This window comes from Chlorocebus sabaeus, chromosome 7 (assembly GCF_047675955.1).
Source record: "Chlorocebus sabaeus isolate Y175 chromosome 7, mChlSab1.0.hap1, whole genome shotgun sequence".
NCBI lineage: Eukaryota > Metazoa > Chordata > Mammalia > Primates > Cercopithecidae > Chlorocebus > Chlorocebus sabaeus.
Window position 1 is genome coordinate 32,407,970 of NC_132910.1, and position 20,437 is coordinate 32,428,406.

General features: G+C 39.1%; 1 protein-coding gene across 1 annotated transcript in view; it reads left to right on the top strand.

The window, feature by feature from the left end:
* Positions 1 to 231: 231 nt before the first annotated feature.
* The window catches only part of BMP3 (bone morphogenetic protein 3), a 28,215-nt gene continuing 8,009 nt past the window's right edge, over positions 232 to 20,437 (top strand). The window contains exons 1-2 of the mRNA XM_007999018.3: positions 232 to 1,949; positions 16,559 to 17,469. Coding sequence (XP_007997209.3) covers positions 1,628 to 1,949; positions 16,559 to 17,469 — 1,233 coding nt within the window. The 5' untranslated portion in view covers positions 232 to 1,627. The remainder of the gene's footprint in view (positions 1,950 to 16,558; positions 17,470 to 20,437) is intronic.

The window sequence follows — 20,437 nt, forward strand, 5'->3', positions numbered from 1 at the left end:
CGGAGTTTGCTGTGTCACCCAGTCTGGAGTGCAGTGGCACACTCTTGGCTCACTGCAACCTCCATCTCCTGGATTCAAGCCATTCTCCTGCCACAGCCTCCCCAGTAGCTGGGATTACATGTGCGCACCACAACGCCCAGTTAATTTTTGTATTTTTAGTAGAGATGAGGTTTCACCATGTTGCCCAGGCTGGTCTCGAACTCCTGACCTCGTGATCCACCCGCCTCAGCCTTCCAAAATGCTGGGATTACAGGCCTGAGCCACAGCGCCAGGCTGCTCCTGGTTTAATCTCCATTGTACAGTCATGACAAGAAAGGATTAGGAAGACAAAGCCAGCAACTCTCATATTCTGTTCCGGACTCAGGGATCTTCCAGACACCCTTGTTTTAACCACCACTGCACCATCCTGCTGGGAAACCTTTTGGGGACCTGTAGGAAGGAAACTTTTGGGGAAAGCTGTAGGTGAGGTTGTGGTGTGTTTGTTTGTTTTCTTATTTGTTTTTAACATGATGTTGACTCGCACATATTTCTCACCTCGAGAGAAGATGATGCGGGAGAGAGGGGCATTATGATGGGTATGTGCTCAGAAAGACAGGTAGCTACGATGACGGGGTACAGGTGCAGGGGTCGCAGTGTGGGTCAGAAAAGGCTCAGGAAAGTAAGCGAGAATGGTGTTCACGTTGTGACTTTGTTTGGAATCAGAAGAGCGAAAACCCAGAAAGAAGATCTGTTTTTCTCTGCCCTCCTGCTAGCCATCATACAGCCACCGTTCTTGGAGAATTACAAAAAAAAAAAAAATTTAAAAAAAGGCCGTCCCTCCGACCATTTCTTTAGTCCTAAGTCTCCCTTTCCCTTCCTCTCCCCAGCCATCCCCACCCCTACTTCCTCTTCTCTCCCTCCCGCTACCAGTTCTCTGGTTACTCCCCGCCTTGCTTCTATCCCAGCCTGGTGCAAGCTAAGAGGGCGAGGACGAGGGAGTGGGAGAGATTGGCTGAGGACTCTACAGATCAGCTAGAGAGCGAAAGAACTAAGTTCTCTCTCTCTCTCTCTCTCTCTCTCTCTCTCTCACACACACACACACACACACACACACACACACACACACACACACACACGTACACTAAAAAACTCGGACCAGCGGCGCCGCAGCTGCTCCAATCCCTGGAAAAGGCCATCGAGCGCCCTCCCGACCGCTGCGCACAGCCCCGGCTCCGACCTGGCGCCCAAAGCAGAGCTAGTCCTAGTCCCTAGCGCGGCCCGTTTGGCCGGGTGTTCCCAAAAATAAAGCGAGGAGGGAAGGTACAGACAGATCTTGAAAACACCCGGGCCACACACGCCGCGACCTACAGCTCTTTCTCAGCGTTGGAGTGGAGACGGCGCCCGCAGCGCCCTGCGCCGGTGAGGTCCGCGCGGCTGCTGGGGAAGAGCCCACCTGTCAGGCTGCGCTGGGTCCGCGCAGCAAGTGGGACTGGCAGCTGTCTCGCTGCACCCGGTCGTGTCCCGGGCTCCGTGCGCCCTCGCCCTAGCTGGTTTGGAGTTCAACCCTCGGATCCGCCGCTGGCTCCTTGCGCCTTCGGAGTGTCCCGCAGCGACGCCGGGAGCCGAAGCGCCGCGCGGGTATCTCGCCATGGCCATGGCTGGGGCGAGCAGGATGCTCTTTCTGTGGCTGGGCTTCTTCTGCGTGAGCCTAGCGCAGGGAGAGAGACCGAAGCTACCTTTGCCGGAGCTCCGCAAAGCTGTGCCAGGTGACCGCACGGCAGGTGGTGGCCCAGACTCCAAGCTGCAGCCGCAAGACAAGGTCTCTGAACACATGCTGCGGCTCTATGACAGGTACAGCACTGTCCAGGCGGCGCAGACACCAGGCTCCCTGGAGGGAGGCTCGAAGTCCTGGCGCCCTCAGTCCCTGCGTGAAGGCAACACGGTTCGCAGCTTTCGGGCGGCGGCAGCAGGTGAGTGCGCGAGGTGAGACCCCTTCCCGCGGTTCCGCCCCAGCTTTCTCCCAGGACCCCCCACAGCTTCCTTGTCTGCCTCTTGCTTGGTGGCGCTGCCCAGGGACCTTTCTCCACCCTCCGCAGCTGCCTTCTGGATTCCTCCTTCCAGTCACACCCCGCGTGTCACCAGCTGCATCTCCTGTAAGCCCAGTTTTCAAATCCAAAGTGAGGGGGGAAATAGAGAGAATGAAGGGCGCGAAGCAGTGGAGGGGGTAGGCTGGAGGAACTTCGTGGAAAAAGGGAAGGGGTGACACCCCATGCCTGTGAGGCCTCCTGCCTGAGTGACTGGAGCACCTCTAGGGTAACTTATTCTGTTGATTCCTAAATCGGCCAGCGGAAATTCCTTTGGACTGGGCTTTAGCCATGTTTACTAAGAGGCAGATGCCATTTTATGCCAATGCCAGGGCCCAAGAGAGAAATTACACTTGAATAAGACGCCTTCCCCTCTCTTTTTAAATAGTCGCTTCTCCAGATCTTGCACCCGCTGTAAATTCGCGCCGTTTGTGTTACTGTACTATATTTGACACTGTACTTGATAGTTCCTTAGTGGCAAAGAAAGAAACAAAAGAAAAGAAAGAAAGGAAAGAAAGAAAGAGAGGAAGGAAGAAAGGAGGGAGGGAGGGAGGGAAGGAAGGAAGGAAGGAAGGAAGGAAGGAAGGAAGGAAGGAAGGAAGGAAGGAAGGAAACAGGTGCTTGGGTGTTTCGATTATTTAAAACGCATCTGGGTAAATAGGGATTGTACCATCCATCCTGGGAGGAGCTGGGAGACAAGGGGAGGGAGCAACCCTGGATGTAAACACCTCTTGGAATCTGCCCAAGAAAATCTGCTCATCCCATTTTTCAGCACAGATCACTTTGGACTGAAATTCATGGCTTAACAAGGTTTCTCCTAGCCCCTGTGGTGAAGGGAATAACTTATGCTAACAGCCTCCCTCCCTTGTGCTAACAGCTTGAGGGAAAGCTTCCTGGACAGTAACTCTGTTTTTACGCTTTGAGGATTCACCAGGCTTTTTTGTTCACTACATTCATGATAAGGGGAAATGTAACTGCAAAGCCTATCTTCAGTGAACTGTTGAATAATAGCCAAGAATCTTCAAGAAAATGAGGCCATGTCTGAATCAATACTGTCAGAATCACTAGAAAGAAATCTCCCAAAAGTCTGTTTGTAGGACTCCTGAAAAAAGGGAAAACTAAAGCATTCATCAAGGAAAGCTCTGCATTGTCTGTGTAAATATATTCTAGAGCTTATAGGCATGATGACATTTACAATAGATGTGAATTATGCTTCCTAATGCAGAAGTATTTAGCTAGAGACTGAACTGAACCAGATTTTACTTTCTTAAAATCATGAGCATGATTTGTGAGGAGATGGCCACCAGTAAGGAAAAAGAGACTTTCTCTGTGTTATCTACAGTATCCCAGCCATTGGAGGAGGCTGTCCTGACAGCTGACTACACCAGTGAATACTCTGTTTACTTTAGTGCAACTCTAGGGGCATAACTCAGTGAAGAACTCATGTGAGAATTGCAAAGATTGAAAGGAAGTTGGGTGAGCTAGGCAGATGGCAAAAATGAAGGTACTCAAATCACTCTCATCTTGATACTTGTTTTCTTGGTTATATTGCTAGGGAATAACTGAGGCCACTAAGATTTAAAAAAAAAAAAAAACTTTTTTTTTTTTGTATTAACAAGTTTCATTTATAGTATGAACCACATGGTTTGGAGGTAGAATTCGAGTTTGTTTCATTCACATATTGTACAGCTTTTATTTGTTTTAGGCTAAGTTAACCATGGATAAAGATTTTAATAACTCAGGCACCATATTCTTTTTGGCTTCAACTCATTCCTTGCAATATAATTCCAGAGTGTCCCTTATCAGCCTCACTGTAGTCTCATAGCATCAAATAATAAACTCTGATATGGAGGCCAGACATTCCCTTGAAATGATGAGTTGCAACTTGATGCATATATACAAGACTGTGTGCCCTGATAAGAAAAGTAATCCCTTTAGCATCCTAGAGACTGTCTTAATGACTTATTCATCAAATGTAGACACTGGTTTTTGTGGAAGCTTAAGTGTCATGTTACCTCATTGAGACTCCTGGAGAGGTGGTTCGTGTTGGACCCCTTCCAAGAGTGTTTAGTTACTAACACACTAAAAAGACTATTATAAGGCAGTTCTGGCTCTAATAAGGCAGGACTGTAGGAAGGTGCTAAGGTTTTCATGTGTGTCCCTCTCTCTTCATCCATATCAGCATTTCCATAACACCCTTTCACCTCGTGGCATATGTTCCCTTGTAGGTGAAAGATGCTGTCTAAATTAATATAGTAGATATGTTTTCCAGTCCAGAGAGTTTAAGTTTTACAACATACGGGTTTCTCTGTACTGAAGACGTTAGAAATTTTAATGGAAGATCAGGTGGTGTGTTGCGTATGGGGTAGCTGCTGATCCAGCAGCCTCTGAGTGCTTATTCAGGCTGAGTTACAGCTTTAGAGTCCTATTTGTTCCTTGGAACATACCTGATTAAAATTGTTTATTGTTCTAAACCTAGAATATCTTTGGTTGAAATTGAGCTGCTGTGGTCTCCCTCTGATTACTTTCTACTTAAACCATTACTTGATGGTGGGTGGCATCCATCCTAAACACACTTTCTGCTAACCCCTTTTCTCCTCCCTGAATGCTATGTAGTTGGTGTGCCAAAACCGTAAGTTTGGAGTGCTTGTAAGTTTTTTTGTGATGTGGAAGGGTTTACATAAAGATAGGTTTTATCTTTCCCTTTGCAAAACGTAATTTACAAAACGTATTAATGACGGAGAAGTTCAGCTTTGTAAAAACACGCCATGTGAAGGAAGACAGAAGGATAGGAAATTAGCATTTATTTTGATTTTGGTTTAAGTTGTCTCTAGCTGCTATATGATAAAGAAGAGTATTTTACATGAAGTTTTCTTCTGTCTTGAACTTTTAAGATACTTTAGTATCATCACTTTCTCGTGATTTCCATAGTCACTTAATCTTACTTTTCTTAATGGCAAATGTAATCTCTTTAGGAAAAACAATTAAAGCACACGTGTTATTTGGAAACTATCACTATTTATGACATGCATGTACAAAAATAGCACATTATAGTGAGTATTTGTCACCTTTAAAAAAAATCTCACATACTTCATAGATTTAAGAAAATAACTGAGGCAATCCAGCCCCACAAGTGAATATTTTCCTGCAATGAGGAAGAGGAGATTCTTTCCTCCTATGACCAAAGTACTTTTAATATAAGTAATTATAATATTGAAATGTTTCTGAAGTATAAGGTTAAAATACAAGGCTTTGGCAAAGATAGTATATAATTAAGTGTTGAACTATGATTCCAGTGCGAGCCATTCCTTCAAAATATATGGAACCAGAGGGAAAACATCATTTGTGATGGGTTTGATGCTAAGGGACTATAAAACCATTAAAACATAGTTACCTTGAAGTGCCTGGCCCCTAGAAACTAGACTTGGAATTTAAAAGTACTTAGATAATCTGATGTTTTCATTTAAAGGACAATAGTACATCTAGGGAAGAGGAGCTGGGTGTGCAGCTGCTTTGAATTATACACTACTCTGAATACATGATAGCCTTTAATGAAGTTTTTGCTGTAAAGCAAGACAGCTTTATAATCTCTGACATTTAAAAAAATCATAATGCCATGAATTCTTGATTATTCATGCTAATGGAAAGGAGAAAGGGAATGAATTACATTAAAAAATTTAAATTTAACTTTGTTGTTTAGCTAGAAACACTTGAAGAGACCAAGAGACCATGAGGGTCAATGAAGAAAACATCTCCTAAGCAAATAATTCACTCAAGGAATATTTGCACACTAGAAATATATACATAATTCAGAACGAATTAGAAGGGGTACATACATTTTACCTAAGTAGTTGAAGTTCGTAAGCACATGATTGAATGAGTTTGGATTTTTCTAAAAATTAAATAGGGATATGAATATCAAATCTGCTTTTAAGCATTTTTGTATCATTTACTTTTATATTTGGAAGAAGCATTCGAGATAACAATTCCTTCCTTTAATGGAAGCAGAAACAAGCACCATGATGTATTTGCCAGACAATTTTTCAAACATACTGAGCTCATCTCAAAACCTATTATTTTTAATGGTCAAATCTAATTTTCTAGGAGAAAATTTCACAAAAACAGGTCTTTGCAAGATGTTAACAGGTATTATATAAAATTGGGCTCCACAGTCAAACTTGGGAAATGTGATCAATTTTCTTTGCTGTGGGGCCTTTCAAGGCCTTTAAATGCTAATGAGTCCCCATAAAAGGGGAATACTTTCTCCTGGAGAAAGCATTTTACAGAAATGTCTTTCTAAGATGTCTAGTTGGGAAAACAGTGGTTCAACTGAACACTGTCTCATTTCTCATTTCCCATGCAGTACCTATCGCAGTATGTTTACTTATATTCTTGCTTTCTGGACTTGGGTTCAATTGGCATTGTACCATCTTCCTGCTTTTATGTTATAAACACCTCTGAATGTAATTTTAGAATTCTTCTCTCATTAAATTTTATTTTTTCCTGTATCTTTGTGAATTTTCCTTCATTGTTCTCATCTATAAGAGTAATATTCGTTGTTTCACACAGGTATTATGCTTTAAAAAGAAATGCTAGCTTATTTGTGGAAAAATTCACTAACGATCCTATGTATCACTTTATTAATGTTTTATCACCATTACTACCTTGATGAAAGACACGTTTACTCAAGATGTCAATCAAATTCCTTACATTATAAATCCCCAGTATTTGTTTAATAGGCATAATAAAAGAAATCACACCTATCAAAAAATCTTATAAAAATGCTTGAGCAACTTGTTATATATTTTATATTGGCTAGTCAGGATTTTTGTGCTTCAATAACAGAACATGTCTCCCCATATTTTCATGATTCTCCCTTATGCTAAATTTGTATATACTAATAATCAGTTAGTGTCTTAATGCCTTTATTTTGGGGGTAGTAGTGGAAAAACATTTGGTATCACAAATAATCTTAACTCAGACTTCTCTATGGCATGATTCAGTTGAGTAAAGTTTTATGATTATGTTATGAATCCATGAAAATAGAATTTCTAATAGAAATATTGACTTTATATTAATCAAGTAACACAAGTATACCAGGATCATATCTACTTTTGACAGTAGTAAAAGATGAAATGTAACCAAAAAGCATTCATATATGGAATATATGTAACAGTCAATAAAATTACTAGTCTATCTACATGTTAGCAGTGGTTGTGTCTTAGCATAATGGCATATACAGTAGTACTCCTGGATAACACATATTTTAAGGGATAATACTTTAAAGGCATGAATTTCTCTTTGTTCATCTAAAACATCAGCATGTAGATCATAGAATCAAATGACCACAGTGGTTTTATTGACTCTTTCAATGATCTGTATTTCTTTAAAAGCCATCTTTTCATGGCGGTAGAACCATGGTAAATGCAGTACCTTGATTGTATTTGGGCATACCATGAATGTGAGTGTGTGTGCAAAATGATCTCACTTTATTACTGGCTTCAGTTAGTTTAACTTTACTAAGGTACTGTTAAATATCTCTTTTATAAAATAATTACATTCAATAAATTTAGAAGTATAAGGTTCTTTGTTTAGCCCCCTCATTTTACAGTTAAAGCAACTGTCCAACATACTTTTATTTTCTTTTCCTTTAAAAACTTTTTTCTTTAATTGCATGAAATTAATCTAAAGACTGAATTAAGGGTAACTGCTATACTTGGTGTTAAGTGAAATGGTTTTCAAGTAAAGAAAAGATTATTAGTGTTTTGTTTTTTCTATTACCTAAAGCTAAGAGTTAGGAGATCCAATTTCCATTGTTGGCTAAACTGATAATAAGTAAAGTCACCTAATATTGTTATTCTCAGTTTCTTCATCTATCAAATGAGTTAAATTGTACCTCCTGTGCCTGTCTCACAGAAAGATGGTGAAACTCAATTGACAACGTGAATGTAAAGATGATTTAAAAGTTTAGAAGTTCTATATAAATTAGGTATTCTAATATTCTTAATATTTTGAGATTGTTTCCCTCTGGCTTTCCACAAAGGGTTAAACATATCTCAAATGTTGATAATATGCACTTGTCTGTAGCACAGAAAACACTTGGGTGATGATGTAAAAATGGTTGGTAATCATCTGTGCAATCTATGATATCCCAAACCTATATTCAACAAATGTACTTTTTTCTGTCCTGACCGTGGTGGCTGAGGGGCGCAGGGTTATCCTTTTTTAGAGAGATTTCTTGAAGTTAGTTGTTCTCAAAGTATCGTTCATGGACTAGCCGCATCAGTATTACTTAGAACCTTGATAGAAATTCTCCAGCCCGTACTAGACCCACTGAATCAAACCCTGGTGGTGGAGCTCAGAAATACGTGTTTTAAAAAGCCATCCACAAGATTCTGATCCATATTTGAGAAACACTGCTCTAAGCTTCTGTCCCTAGAGTTTTGAGTATTTTATATCAAAACCAGCCTTTTGAAATCTAGAATTGATTATCATGTTATTCCTGATCTCATCTGGCCCTTTTAGTGGGCCTATCCATAATGGTTTATTGACTTATATAATGGTAAGCTTTTTAAAATATATACCTTAGAAATATATACCTTAGAAAGTATATATTTAAAAATAAATATAAACATTTAAAAACATATTACAATGGTTTTGCCATAAAGAAGTCTTCGAAATAAGTTAATCAAGACTGCTTACCCTTCACTAATGACTGCAGAGAGTTTATGATCTAATAAATTTGCTAGAAGAAAAATATGATATGAGCAGGGGCCTACAAAGCAAGTCCCTGGAGGACATAGAGTCTCTCATTTCATCTGTGTGTTCTGAGGACTTAGCACAGTTTGCCATGTAGTTGACACTCACTAAATACTTCAGTTGAGTTGAATTAGATATTCAGGAGAAAAGATGAGACAGTTCAAAAACTATCAGCCAGGCAAATATCCTTTAAAAATAAACTTACTTTGAAGGAATTTCTTATGGGGCATTTTATCATTTATATATTAAATGGCAATACTATTCTACTTCATGTACAATGATTATAATAATTCTTATTTTCTAATGAACTGAAAGGAAATATCATATGGTATTTATACCCAAGAAGGGCTCTTGCTGACTTTGGGAACTTGAAATTACTTGAAAGTTTTTACTCTTTGGTGTTAAGTAGGAAACACTTTTAAATCTGTTAAGTTTACAGAGTTGTTCATTTAACACACTGAACAAATACCTTTTGGGATTTAAGTGCTCTAGGCTGTGTGAAATACTAGGAATTCAAATATCTGTAGAACATAGGTCTGCCCTCTGAGCGCTCACAGTCTAGGAATGCCTTTGGGCATAGCTAGGAGTAGATAAACTGATTAGTGAACATTTTACTATTCTAGAAAAACATACATCATATCATCTTTAATGCTTTTACTTTGGACATAGAGAATGGTTGTTTTGAGATCCCATAAAGCACAGTCGTTTGACTGAGACTGTGCAGGAGAAACACAATTCCATGACTCTGTGTTCTCTGTAGAAATTCTTCCTTTCACCCGTGCCTGAAAGTTAAAGGCAGCACAGGGACGCTTCAATCTTGACTAAGTAATCTGCAGCAAATATTCAGCCAGCGACTGAGGGTGGATGTGTCCCTGTCCTAGGCACCCCTGGCATTTCTAGCAGCTGTACTTTGTTTGAAGAAAGAAGTTGGGGCAGGGGGAGGTTGGGGAGGTGGTTGTTCTTAGTTACATATTTTCTGTATGACTAAAATGTTTTCCCTGCTTCCTGGGGATTTAGCTAATCATCAAGATTTCATTTAGTCTATTTGTTTTAAAATCAGACTTTACATAGAAAGCTTTCCATTGTGTGTTCTAATTCCCTTTGAAAACGTTCTGTGTGGGCCAGCACAAAGGTGAACTTCCCCTTACCACTCCCTGGACACAGGCTCAGCTACTCCTGGAGAGGCATTGAATTGTTGCAATAGCATGGCTGGCCTTAAGTCCCAAAGTCAGAACTCAACTTCCCAAAATGAGTCCTTGGTTTCCTCAGGTGCAAGTGCTTTGTTTTTAGATAAAAACAGAAATAAATCTTCTACCTTTATTTAATAATCAAACTCCTTTTAAAAAGCCTATCTGGCTTCCTCTCCAAAGTCAATTGCTAGCTAGCTGGGTAATTCCTAGGGTCTTTCATGTTTGCATTTCTCTAATGAGTAGGTTGAACTAAATTTGCTCATTCATATAAAAAAAGCTTTAGAGTTAAGCCCTGTGTTGGAGGCTGAAGAGTCTGATATAATTTAGAGCCTTGTCTTTAAGAAACTTATGGCCTTAAGAAGGAGCAAAGTTGTAATGAAAATGGTAATAGAGGCAGGGTCCTAGCCAAGGAAATGGGTTGTCATGACAAGTTTGCATCCAGGAATAGTATCTCTGCCTTGTCTTAAAAAACAAATCTGGATTATCAAGGAGAAAAACAGTGGGTAGAGACATTGCAGAGAGAAGGAGCAACAGGTGAAAAGTCCCAACAAGTGTGTGAAAGAGAATATGGCTTGTTCAGAAACTCGTCTGACTTCCAACCTCCTTTTCAATACTCAGGTGTTAAAACTCTAGAAAATCCAAAATATAAGATTATAATGCTAATGGTAAACCCTAACTAGACTGCAGTAAGTATATTCCCATGTGCCAGTGCCAGCAAACAGTAAGAAAATAGCACCACCTATTGGTAGTCACATTTTGGCATCAAAATATTTATTTGGGGAAAGTAGAAAACAAAGCCGGTTATAGTTACTTGCAAGGGATGAGAGGTTCTCTCGTTCACCTTTCACACTCTACCCTACCATAAAAACATCCTCCTGTAATAGTCTTGACTTATCTCCAGTTGTCCCAGTCCCACAGAGGAGTCTCACTAAGTAAAACAGTTTGAAAGTCATGACTTACATTGGCTTGGATTTGGCCTCCATTTGACTATCACTGTTAGACTTCATTCTCATCTTTGACACTGGAAAGAAAAACCCTGATGTCTCCACACTCCCTCAAATATTGGAAAATAATTCTCATGTCATTGCTAAACATTTTTTTCTCCCTCCAGGTCATGTTTTCTTATTGATTCAACTAAAACTTATGAGATAGTTTCCAGACCCCTCATCATCTGGGTTTCTTTCCATGTTGTTCTCTCCTGAATTAATAAACTGGTTAGAATGAGAGCACCCAAAATTAGGCATGCAATTCCAGATACATTTAGATGATCAGTGTAGCATACAATTAATATTTTCTAGTACCGAATACTATTCACAGCCTAAAAATGCATAAGTATTTTTTGTAGCCTGAAAAAATCCACCCTTATTTTTGTATCATTATTATATCAGTTTGCTCTTATTAATCAGGAAGTACACTTCAGGTTTTTGATTCAATCATTCCCAATAGATAAGTATCTGAATATTTCAGGAGAATAGAAAAGGTGAATATTAAGATTTTTTTATTTACTGATATTCAAACATAGATATATGTGTGCATAGATAAAGCTGTGCTACAACTCATGAGGAAGAGAGAAGCAATGCAAATCTTCTGTTCATAAGTACGGAAAGTTACTCACCTTAAAATTTAATATAAAATCTAAAAAGTAAAAAAGCATGAAAGTAATTGAGTAGATATTATCATGCACTGATATTTGCAGGAAGGCATTTACCTCATTCTTATTTACTTCTCTATATTCATTCACTTGACCCCATGCTGCTCGCTTATCACTATTTTTTTTTTGTCCATTGTAAATGTTCAGTAACTATTTGTCGAGTTGGTTTGGAGAGAAGATAATTAACTTACACAAAACTAAAATGTTTTAGAATCAGAGAAGGCAAAAATAAAGTATGGGTTAGAAAAGTCAAAGTCTTTTCTATGAATGCTTTGTGAAATGGCTGACAATTCTAGCTTATTGTTTTGCTTCTTGGTTTTCTTTTTTAGCCCAGAAGGGAGAGAATCTAGAACAGACAGAGATCCCTAGCCTAGGTGGAAATGACAAGAGCAAACACATCAAGTGTTGGGCATAACATAACACCTTTGGTTAGGCCTCAAATTGGCCATTCCTTGCTCAACTTGGATGGCTTAGACATTTGCTAGAACTTCAGTTCTATAGAACTACTAGAACTTCAATAACTAGGTTAGTTGTAAGTATTTTTATTTTCTATTTAAAACATTGGCAACATTTCTTTTGCAAAAACTTCCAGATATACAGCATTGCATACTGCTAGAATGTGTTCCTTCCATCCCCTCGCCAAAATTTCCTTCTTCCTTCATGTTTAAAAGTCTGATCCAAAGCTTACTTCTTACCTGTGTGTTTCTTTGCCTCTACCTGGGTAAAGTTAATGGCTCCCAATTCTGCTCCAAGCATAGTTAACACCTTCAGCAACTTGTATTATCATTATGGCATAGCTACTTATATTATCATCATGGCACAGTCTTTTTTTTTTTTCCTTTTCATTTTGACTACAAAACTAGTGATTATCCTAGACCATGACCATCCAATAGAGATTTAATGGGAGCCACAAATGTTAGTCACATATATAATTTAAAAATTTTAGTAGCCACAATTCAAAGTGTGAAAAGCAACAGGTGAGATTAATTTTAGTAATATATTTAATGCAATATGGTTAAATAAAGTCACTTTAACACAGGCTGACTTAATATAAAATGTATTGCTATGATATCTTATGTTCATTTTCTTACTAAGTCTTCAAAGTTCAGTGTGTATTTTACACTTACAGCACATCTCAATTTGAATGTAAGTGGCTACATACTATCATACTGGACACCACAGCTCTAGTTAGCTAATATTTTTTGAATATTTTCTATGTGTTTTATGTGCCTTCTCTCAGTTAATCCTCACAACAACTCTATAGTTGTTACTACTAGACCCACTTTATAGATAGCACACCAAAACTTAAAGAGCTTAGGTTATTTGCCTGAGGGCCGCTATTGGGTGTAGTGAAATTGCAACTGGGCCAATGGGCTTTGATTTCATAATAAAGCACTGGTTTAAAATGAGAGCCATTGGAAGAGGCAGTATGACAGATTCTGAGACTTTTACAAGATGATGTTGTACATTAGACACAGAGGTAGAAGCTGATTAACAGCAGGTCACAAGGTGACTAGAAGGAAGCACGTTTGAAAGAAGAAAATATTTTGAAGCAAAATGTGGGACAAGGGGCAGGATTGGTTTACCCATTAAGGTACTGCCGCCCATATCCCTTGGAGATCATTTATTCCCTGGCAGCATGTTTGTTTGGCAACCATTGGATTGCCACATACCTGGAACAGAGTGGCTTCTCTTCCTTCCACTTTAAACTTCTATCTGCTACACGAAATTTGGGTAAAAGTATATGCTCCAGTGACTGGTATGAATTAAGGCTCAAGTCTCTGAAAAGTCGTGATGCCATGGCTTTGTTATAAAGGTCTGTAAAATATTATCCTGGTGTCATGGATTATACAAATGTGCACCAATGGCAGTTCCCTCCTTTTCCTTCACACAATGTTAAAGATGAATAAAATATGTTTCCCATTGCACCTCCCTTGTGCTTGGGGACTCAATGAACTCATTTTAAGTTTCCACATCTTTATAAAAACGTTTTGTTTTTACTGAAACATGTTTTTGATCAAGAACATAATTTCACGATTGCGTGTGTGTTTCTGAAACAAATATGTATATGGAACAAGTGCATGGAGAAGGGCTTAGGCTCTGGTGACTGATCCCAGGATGGGAGATTCCTGAGTTCTAACCTCAGTCTTGTGGATCTAGTTTTATGAGCTAAAGGGAAGGAATCAAATTATGCCCTTATTAATAAAGCTCTCATTCTCTTCTTCTCTCTCATTTCTGGATTTGAAGAATTGGAAGTATGGGTGAACAATTTTAATCATTTTTGTTGCACTATATAGAAAGTTAACTCTGAAATTTATGGAATGTCATAAACTTCAAGCAAGCTCCACAACAGCATTCTTTTTTTTTTTTTTTTTTTTCTTTTTAGACCTTTTTGCAGTATCCCTTTTTTTCTGAGACAGCGTCTCACTCTGTTGCCCAGGCTGGTGTGCAGTGGCACGATCTCAGCTCACCACAACCTCCACCTCCCAGACTCAAGCAATTCTCCTGCTTCAGCCTCAGAGTAGCTGGGGTTACAGGTGTGTGCCACTACCACCCTGCTAATTTTTTTATTTCTAGTAGAGACAGGGTTTCACCATGTTGACCAGGCTGGTCTCAAACTCCTGACCTCAAATGATCCACCTGACTCAGTCTCCGAAAGTGCTGGCATCACAGGTGTGAGCCACCGCACCTGACCTCATCCTACATTTTTTGAAGTAGGTAGAAGATTTAATCCCTGTAAGACTGTTAATATCAGAACTAATAACAATAATAATTGATATTTAAGAAACACTTCCACAGACACTTTATAGACTGCTTTATACATGTCTCGTTTAATTCTCATGACATGGGAGGTAGCTATTGTCTCATTTTGCGAATGAGAACATTAACTTGTGTAATGTTGTGAAGTTATTAACTTCACTCAGTGTTATTAACTTCACTCAGTGTTATTAACTTCACTCAGTGGCTGAGTGAGTACTCGAATCAAGGTGAGTGTAATTCCAAACCCTGTGTTTGCCGGGCGCGGTGGCTCACGCCTGTAATCCCAGCACTTTGGGAGGCCGAGGCGGGCGGATCACAAGGTCAGGAGATCGAGACCATGGTGAAACCCCGTCTCTACTAAAAAATAGAAAAAAAATTAGCCGGGGGCAGTGGCGGGCGCCTGTAGTCCCAGCTACTGGGGAGGCTGAGGTAGGAGAATGGCGTGAACCCGGGAGGCGGAGCTTGCAGTGAGCCGAGATTGCGCCACTGCACTCCAGCCTGGGCAACAGAGCGAGACTCCGTCTCAAAAAAATAAAAAATAAAAAAATTTAAAAAAAAAAAAAAAACCAAACCCTGTGTTTGTAGCCCGTAGGCTATACATGCCTCAGATAAAAAGCTATTACAATACTTTGCCAAATTTGTAGGAATAAGTCTTGGTAGTCTTCCATAACTCTGAGCTTTCACCCCTTTAAGTTTACTTCTGTGTTAAAATTTTCACACGTTTATGGTGCTTCAGTAAAGGAAAGAGCAAATTAGTTAAAATGGCTGATTCTTGCTAACCTTTTTCTGTCTTTTAAAATTATTCCTGTTTATTACTCTCTTTTTATTCCACTTCCAGGAACTCTCAAAAACAAGAGATTACATAATTGTTTTGTTTTTTTTTAATTGAGGTGAAATTCACACAGTATAAATTTAACTAATTTTAAGTAAACAATATAATGAGAGTTAATACCCTCATGTTGTGCTATCACCAAGTCTATATAATTCCAAAATATTTCCACAATTTTAAAGTAAAACCCTGTAACCGTTAAGGAGTTTCTTCTCATTAGCCCCTCCCTTTAGCTTCTGGCAAACACCAATCTGATTCTGTCTCTATGGATTTTACTATTCTGGATATTCCATATAAATAGAATCAAACAATATGTGATCTTCCATATCTTGCTTCCATTTAGCATAATTTTTTCAAGGTTCATCCACATTGTAGCATGTGTCAGTACTTCATTCTTTTTCATGGCAGAATAATATTTGATTGTATGGATATACCACAATTTCTTTATCCATTCATCCATTGGTAGTCATTTGAGTCGTTCTAACTTTTGGCTATTGTGACTAGTGCTGCTATAACCGTGTAGCTATTTGAGTGCTTGTTTCAATTCTTTGGGGTGTATACATAGGACAGCAATTGTGCAATCATAATAATTATGTGTTTAACTTTTTGAGGAACTGCCAAAGAATATTCCACAGCCGGTGAACCATTTTGCATTCCCACCAGCAATTTGAGAGTGTTCCAATTTCTCCACCTTTTCAGTAACCTTTTGGGTTTTTTTGTTTATTTGTTATAGTCATCCTAGTGTGTGTCAAGTAGTACTTCACTGTGATTTTGATTGTGTTTCCCTGATGACTAATGCTGTTGAGTATCTTTTCCTGTGCTTCTTGGCCATTTATATATCTTCTTTGAAGAAATGTCTATTCAAGAAATTTTCCCATTTTTATTTGGTTTCTGGTTCTGTTTGTTGTTGAGTTGTAACTGTTATTTATATGTTCTGGATACCAAACTTATCAAATGTGTGATTTGCAATTATTTTCTCTTATTATGGAAGTTGTCTTTTCACTTTCCTGATAATGTCTTTTGATACACAGAAGTTTTTAATTTTAATGAAGTCCAGTTTATTTTATAAATGTACCTATTTTATTGATGTATCTACTTTTTCTTTTATTGCTTACACTTTTGATGTCATATCTAAGAAACCATTGCCAAATTCAGAGTCATGAAGATTTACCCCTAGGTTTCTTTCCAACAATTTCATGGGTTTAGTTCTTATATTTAGGTTTCTGATTCATTTTGAGTTAATTGTCATATAGTAAAGTAATGGTCTTGTTTACTCCCGTTTACTCTCTTTCTTTTTCCTTCCTAGAAACTCTTGAAAGAAAAGGACTGTATATCTTCAATCTGACATCGCTAACCAAGTCTGAAAACATTTTGTCTGCCACACTATATTTCTATATTGGAGAGCTAGGAAACAGCAGCCTGAGTTGTCCAGTGTCTGGAGGATGCTCCCATCATGCTCCGAGGAAACACATTCAGATTGATCTTTCTGCATGGATCCTCAAATTCAACAGAAACCAAAGTCAACTCCTTGGCCATCTGTCAGTGGATATGGCCAAATCTCATCGAGATATCATGTCCTGGCTGTCTAAAGATATCACTCAATTCTTGAGGAAGGCCAAAGAAAATGAAGAGTTCCTCATAGGATTTAACATTACCTCCAAGGGACACCAGCTGCCAAAGAGGATGTTACCTTTTCCGGAGCCTTATATCTTGATATATGCCAATGATGCTGCCATTTCTGAGCCAGAAAGTGTGGTATCAAGCTTACAGGGACACCAGAATTTTCCCACTGGAACTGTTCCCAAATGGGATAGCCACATCAGAGCTGCCCTTTCCATTGAACGGAGGAAGAAGCGCTCTACTGGGGTCTTGCTGCCTCTGCAGAACAACGAGCTTCCTGGGGCAGAATACCAGTATAAAAAGGATGAGGTGTGGGAAGAGAGAAAGCCTTACAAGACCCTTCAGACTCAGCCCCCTGAAAAGAGTAAGAATAAAAAGAAACAGAGAAAGGGACCTCACCAGAAAAGCCAGACACTCCAGTTTGATGAGCAGACCCTGAAAAAGGCAAGGAGAAAGCAATGGATTGAACCTCGGAATTGCGCCAGGAGATACCTTAAAGTAGACTTTGCAGATATTGGCTGGAGTGAATGGATTATCTCCCCCAAGTCCTTCGATGCCTATTATTGCTCTGGAGCATGCCAGTTCCCCATGCCAAAGGTAGCCATTGTTCTCTGTCCCGTACTTACTTCCTATTTCCATTGATAGAAAGGCACATTGACTAAGTGGAGTGTGCATACAGGGGGCTTGTGTAAGTGTTTGTGTTTCCATTTGCAAAATCCATCAGGACCCTTATTTACTACGTTCTAAAGTATAATAGGTAATATGGTTATTCTTGGTTTTTCTTTAATAGTTGTTAAAGTAATATGAAGTCAATATTGGTATAAAGAAGGATATGAGAAAAAAAAGTATGTGTAAAACATACTTTCTGTGTTGCTTTTCAACATGGTGCATATTCAGCCACATGGTTACGTGTGAACCTGCACTTGTTCATGTAAGCAAGCCCCAAATGGTAGAAGGCTGATCTTGGAAGAGTATTCAAGGAATAAGTGAATATCATGGGAGCACAGAGAAGAGCTGATGGAATTGATGCACTAAGGCAGAACATGTTTTAATAAATACCCTCTTGTGAGCTAAGTTGTCCCAACAGAGGTCAGGATCAGGACTGACTCAGGTAAACTGGCCTCATGAAATCCACCACATGCTTATTTCATTTGCTTTACTGCTAAACATCAGAAAAGGAAAGCAAAATAGGATATGATGACTCTGTAAACTTTTGCCAAGACTAATTTCAACCTGTCAGAGCTTACCTGTGTCTCTTCGAAAATCCATAAGGTCTGTACTTTATCATATCAGTTCTCAGTCTCCTGACAAATATATTTGCAGAACTCTCTCCACCCCCCACCTCCAACTTGCACAGCAAGTTCAAGTGACTCTTCTCTTTGAATTTAAAGTTTAAGTAGTACCCTCTATAGTAAAATATAGTGGCACTCTTTAGCCTTCAGTTAAGCTTATTTGTGCACTTCCATTCTCAGCCTGTAGCAGTTTATATTCTGTTATACTAACAAAAAGTAGCTGAAGGAACAGAATTTAGAGGAAGAATACAGTTTTTTTTTTTTTTCAAAATTTGAAATGAGTCAATTTTTGCTATTGTGTGATAATGAAGAAAAACATCCTTTGTCTCAACACATGACCAACTTCTGCTTATGCATCTCTAAAATAGCATTTTCATGTTCTATTGGGATCCCATGTTCATCACTGGGATGCCAAGCATAACAAACACATAAAACCAAAGGGCTTTAGTCCAGCACAGTGGCATGCCGCTGTAGTTCCAGATACTCTGGAGGCTGAGGCAGGAGGATCACTTGAGTCCAAGAGTTGGAGTAGGCTCTGATTGCACTACTGCACTCCAGCCTGGGTGACAGAGTGAGACAACCAGACCCTGACTCTGAAGAGAAAAAAAAAAGCAAAGGGCTGACAGCACAAGCCTGGGTTAGCCTTTTCAGGGCCATAAACTTGACTGAAATTTTGTTTTCTTGTTATAATACTTCTCTAAGACCCTTTCTTTCCCAAGGATTTTTGATCATTTTATGTTTCATAAACCCAAAGTATGAATTCTATACACTTGCAATTATATGAAGAGCCATATCTCGTCTAAATATTCATAAAGGATATTTTGCTGATCAAACAAAACTTGTTCAACTGAGATAACGTTTAAAAACACACACAACAAAGATGACAAATGTAACAAGCAGTGATGAGCCTTTATGTTATAGTGTGGCTTGCCTTGTGGCATTGAGAGGCAAGAATGGTTTTAAAATCTGTCTTTAAACCCAGGATGACTGACTTTAGTTGGGTATTGAAGTTTTCCAAATAATCCCTCTCACTTATAAAGAGTAATATCTTCTGAGTAGCCTGGGGAAGGAGTTTTTCCCTTTTCTCCTGACTATAATCTTCAGGACTCAGGAAGCCATGATAATGCAGAGATGCTCTGTTGGTTTGCTTTTGAACCCCTAGCTCTAGAGAATTGATTTGGTATCCACCCCACCACAATTACTTCCAATTTGTCCCTCTCATTTGTTGGTTCTACTTGCTTTTACTGTTCAGAAACCTGCTGTTACTTCAGAAGAGCTCCATCGTGGTTCTCAGTGATCTAAAGAATAATAATTTAAGAACTGATGAGGAATAAGATAAAAATAGCAGAAATAAATTTAAGGAGAGAAGTATGTTAGTGCAGGAGAATAATTAAATGTACATGCTTGGTCATAGCAGGGCGTCTTAAAGCTTAATGTCCTGGTAAATTGCCGTGGATTTAGTTAATATGTAGGTTCTGCTCTAGTGGGTATAGGAATAGAGCCTAAGATTCTGCATATCTAACAAGTTCCTAGGTGATGCAGATGCTGCTGATCCACAAATTACACTTTGAGTAGCAAAAATGAGAGTCAAATCCTTTTAGCTTCAATCTTGATTCTACCACTTACCTGCTATAACTCTTTGGAGAAGTTACTCAGACTCTCTACAAGTTATTTTTACAGTCTGAAATGGGTCAAATAGTAAATAATAAAAATAATCATTTCTATATAGCAAAAACAGTGGAAAAATGAGACAGTGGAGCACCTTGCACATAGTAGGTTCTCAATAAATACCTGTTACTGGCATTATTATTCACGGCCATTTCTGAGACTGAGGAGAAAGAAAGGCAAATGTAGGACTCTCAAGAAAGACTACATAGGAAACGAGATCAAGAGAATAAAAGTTGTAAGGCAGGAAAATGTTTTCTAAATGTTTCTAGTCCCATTTCAAACATCACAAAGCTGAAAATAGTTTCTCCCTGTGGGTTCAACTGCCCGTGAGCTCTTCCAGGGAGGTTTCTTTGGAGAGTAAGAGAATCAGGAGAGCATCAGTCGCAGCAACTGAACTCATCATAATATTTGTCAAAACTTGGAATGGCATCAGAACTCCAGGGAGACATAACAGGGATAAGTGTGGAGCTTTCTCTCTGAGCTTCAGATTTCCTTTTGCCAAGTTGAGAGTGGAAGTTTGGCTGTTACATAGAGTTCTCAATCTCTCATCACCTTGTGTGGATCTGTTTAACTTTTAAAGCTTTCTAGTGGTTCCCTTTAAGCCT